This window comes from Egretta garzetta, unplaced genomic scaffold (assembly GCF_000687185.1).
Source record: "Egretta garzetta isolate BGI_Z169 unplaced genomic scaffold, ASM68718v1 scaffold331, whole genome shotgun sequence".
Classification (NCBI taxonomy): Eukaryota; Metazoa; Chordata; class Aves; order Pelecaniformes; family Ardeidae; genus Egretta; species Egretta garzetta.
The window spans coordinates 222,637-226,829 of record NW_009258544.1 but is presented as its reverse complement, the minus strand read 5'-3'; the positions used below and the strand labels follow the sequence as shown (position 1 = coordinate 226,829).

At 49.1% G+C, this 4,193-nt stretch overlaps 1 protein-coding gene across 1 annotated transcript in view; it reads left to right on the top strand.

Moving 5' to 3' along the window:
* Positions 1-2,493, top strand: part of GLCE (glucuronic acid epimerase) — an 8,065-nt gene extending 5,572 nt beyond the window's left edge. The window contains 1 exon segment of the mRNA XM_009647260.2: positions 1,460-2,493. Coding sequence (XP_009645555.2) covers positions 1,460-2,484 — 1,025 coding nt within the window. The 3' untranslated portion in view covers positions 2,485-2,493.
* Positions 2,494-4,193: the final 1,700 nt, after the last annotated feature.

Sequence of the window (4,193 nt, the reverse complement as noted above, 5' to 3'; positions counted from 1 at the left end):
CTATTATAATTCACTTCATTATCACACAAGCATTTATTTACAAGGAACCGTAAAACTTCCTTGACAGGGATTGCGAGTGGGGTTTTTTTAATGAGATTTTTCATAGGAGCAAAACGTTGTGGTGCAAAGCGCTCGGGTTTCTTCTCCCAAAGCAGGCACCGATCTCCAAAACTCAAAGGAGAGAAGCTTTTACTTTAAAAGACTGGAAAACATGACATTTGGTCAAAATGATGGGTCCCATGGCGCAAGCCGTGGAAACGGCCGTGGTGGGACATGGGGAAGAGCCTCCGCTGTCCGGGGAGAGCGGACCAGAACTTGCTGGTTGCACACAGAAATATTTACGGGGCATTTCACACGTCCAGAAGTAGCAGAAGGGAAACAACTGCCTCACGCAGGAGAATTTTATTCTGTAGAAAGCCGTTCGTTGACGATGGCTGTCTTTAGGTGTTTATCATCCTCCTGAGCCTTCAAAGCCACCGGATTTGCGCGCAGCCGTACAGGCTAATTAGCCCTTTGATCTCCTAGTATAGGTTTTTTGGGGAGGAGTTGATTTTACATTTTGAAATCTAGCCTGCGAGAGCACACCGGGTTTCATTATATGGCATTGCCTAGGAGCTTTATTTAATATCTTTTTTAATTAAACTGAGTTTTGCCAGTGGAGAGGTTAATAAATACTTTAACACCTTAGTCTTTCTATATTCTTTTCTTCTTTTCTGCCCATTAAATTAATCGGCGTGCTGGTTTTTGGAACTGTCAGGTTGGGAAAGAAGAAAGTCACAGGTTTACATATTAGTCTCAGGAAGATCCTAAATACCTGCTTCTCGGCACCCCTGGCTTTTTGGGGTTTTTACTGAAAGCAGAGCTTTATGCAGAAATGCGACTGCTCAAGCGGCGCCGCATTTTTGGTGTCTTTTCTGCCAAGTGAAATTTTCGGTTTGGAACAAAAGGGTGGATGTTGGTTTATATTTTGAATTACAGAAGAGGAAAATCAAGCAGCATCTACGTCCTTGCAGCTTGGCTGCAGTGCCCCATCCTGTAGGAAAAGCCCGGCTCTGCCAGCAGCAGTGGTGGCCCTTCCCTTGCCCCGGGTCCTGCTGGTGGCCGTTGCACCCCTCCATCGATCAGGTACCAGAAGCATCTGATAAAGCCATCGATCGAGCCCCTGGCTCTTCGCCGCCGCCGCGAAGCGCTGCAGCGTGTTAATGTCAGATGCAAACGAGTTACCCCCGGTGCTGCGGGAGTCGGCTTTCGCTCACGGATTTACTTTTATCCTTAATTAAATAATATATGATAGCGCGCAGAAAGAATGATTGAATTATTGATGGGCTGCCCTAAAAGCTTTTGGATCCTGCCTGGTAAGGGGGCTTACCTCTGGAAGCTGCGCTTTGTAGCTTGAATGTTTTGGAGAAATTAGTGCTTTACCACTGAACGCGGCTTTTTGGTTTGTTTTCTTTTGCAGAAAATACCGAGGGGGTATCTCTGCAGCTTGGGAACACCCGGGATTTTATTATTTCTTTCGATCTCAAATTCGTAACGAACGGGAGCGTTTCCGTGGTTCTCGAGACGACGGAGAAGAACCAGCTCTTCACTGTGCACTACGTCTCCAACACCCAGCTCATCGCTTTTAAGGACCGAGACATCTACTACGGCATCGGTCCCAGGACTAGCTGGAGCACCCTCACCAGGGACCTGGTGACCGACCTGCGGAAGGGCGTCGGCCTCTCGAACACGAAAGCCGTGAAGCAGACCAAAATCATGCCCAAGAGAGTGGTGAAGCTGGTAGCGAAGGGTAGAGGCTTCCTCGATAACGTCACCATCTCGGCCACCGCTCACATGGCTGCTTTTTTTGCTGCCAGCAGCTGGCTGGTGAGGAACCAGGACGAGAGGGGTGGCTGGCCCATCATGGTGACGAGGAAGCTGGGGGAAGGATTTAAGTCCTTGGACCCGGGCTGGTACTCGGCCATGGCGCAAGGACAAGCCATCTCGACGCTGGTGCGGGCGTACCTGCTGACGAAGGACCACACGTTCCTCAGCTCGGCTCTGCGAGCGACGGCGCCGTACAAGCTGCCGTCGGAGCAGCGCGGGGTGAAAACCGTCTTCATGAACCGGCACGACTGGTACGAGGAGTACCCGACCTCACCCAGCTCCTTCGTGCTCAACGGCTTCATGTACTCCTTAATCGGGCTGTATGACTTAAAAGAAACGGCTGGGGAGAAGCTGGGGAAGGAAGCACGGGTCCTCTACGAGCGGGGCATGGAGTCCCTGAAGGCCATGCTTCCCCTCTACGACACCGGCTCAGGGACCATCTACGACCTTCGGCACTTCATGCTGGGCACCGCTCCCAACCTGGCCCGATGGGACTATCACACCACCCACATCAACCAGCTCCAGCTCCTCAGCACCATAGACGAGTCCCCCATCTTCAAAGAGTTCGTCAAGAGGTGGAAGAGCTACCTGCGAGGCGGCCGGGCAAAGCACAACTAGAGCTTACAACCAAACCCCTCCTCGGTCCTGCTGCCTCGCGGAGGTACAGTTTCAAAGGTTGCATCCTAAATTTTTTACGGACCGTTTCAAAGAAGTGATCCTTAAAACTGATCTCCTGAAATCATTGCATTCCAGTGTGAAAATACTTGGGTCTGATGGGTGGGATTCGGGAACTTCACCTGTCCTTAGTGCTCCACAGCAAAACTATCTGCACGAAGCAAAACCCCTTTGTGCTTCTGAGTTTGGGGACGTTTTTTGGGTTGTTTGGGTTTTTTTTTTTTCCTTTTTGTAGGAAAATATTTGCAGAAGCCATACAGGTCTCTGAAGTCCAGCACTTGCCTGAAAAGTTAAGTCTGTGGCCTCTCTTAAAAAGGAGTTCTACGTGTCTGTGTTGGAACAGCGTAACAGATCATGTGGTGTAACGCCGTAAATGTGTATTTACTTGTAGCCTGGGTAGTGGACGGTGTATCCTTGTAACGGTGGGGTTTTTTTGAATACGGATTCTTTTCTTGGGGTGAAAAATACACTACTTTTTCTTTTTTTTTTCTCTTTTTTCCCCCCAGTTCTCTGTATGGGGATCCTTTAGCTGTGTGGTTTCTTTACAGATGCGTGGACGGAAAGCTCGCAGGCAGCGTGCAAGGCTTCAAAGTCACATCACGTAAGCCCCGCAACTCGGTGGGGCTCCCGCAGACCTCGCAGAGCCTACAACCATCCCACCCCCCTTTCATACAGCCAAACGTACCCTCGCCCGTCAGGTTCGCTGGTGTCATCTGCCCCCTGGTAGCGGGGATCTCTTGTCGTGGAGCCTGACGTTTTGTGCTGTGTTTTTTAATTACACCTGAGAGGTTTCTCTAAGCTTTGGCCACTTCATTCTTTGGGAGCCTTGGCTTGAATTCCTGAGTGTGACGTGGAGCTCATTTTGAGTAGCGCGCAGGAAATTCAGTCGGAATTAATTAAGGTTTTCCTACGGTGATTTTCATTTTTAACCTGCTTGAGTATATCAAGCATTTTAAAAATTAAAATTACCCCAGGGGGCTTCCCAGCTCCACCTGTGCTTTAATACCGAGCTTCACCTCTGCCTACTGTCTTACTCATCGTATAAGGGGTTATTACATCTCCAGCACTGGCTTCTTGGGTGCGCTTTGTCTTTATGGCTCTGCCGAGCGTGCAAGGGTACTCGTGCAATAACCAAACCCAGGCGTCCGAACCCAAACGCTTTCACTGTACTGTTGTCACGCAGAAGAAACCAGGCGGTTTCTTTTTCCTATTTGTCTGTCCTTCACACCCGCCTTCTCGGCGCGGAGCGTCCTGGTTGATCCGGAAGAGTAAAACCAACCGATTGCATCATTGGATCGGGGATGTTTAGTTTGGTAGCGTAGCAAATACCGGGTTATCGGCTCTGTTGAGGCATGCTGGTGTTTGCTGTAGGATTCCCAGGCTCAAACGCTCCCAACGGATGCCAGCGCTGGAAGGACACGTTTTAGCTTCGGGTTTTTTCCACTGGTCCTATTACGTGTTGTACCTGTAGGTGGGGGTTAAGCTTACGATGTTCATACTGAGGACAAAGTTCATTCAAAACACAAAAAGGCTGGGCACAAGGACAATATGCATCTTGATTATTTTAATTTTTTTTTCCTTTTCTCTATTTTTTGATGCTTTTTCTATTTCTCGCAGATATTTGAAGCAACTTTGTAATTACTTGATCTTTG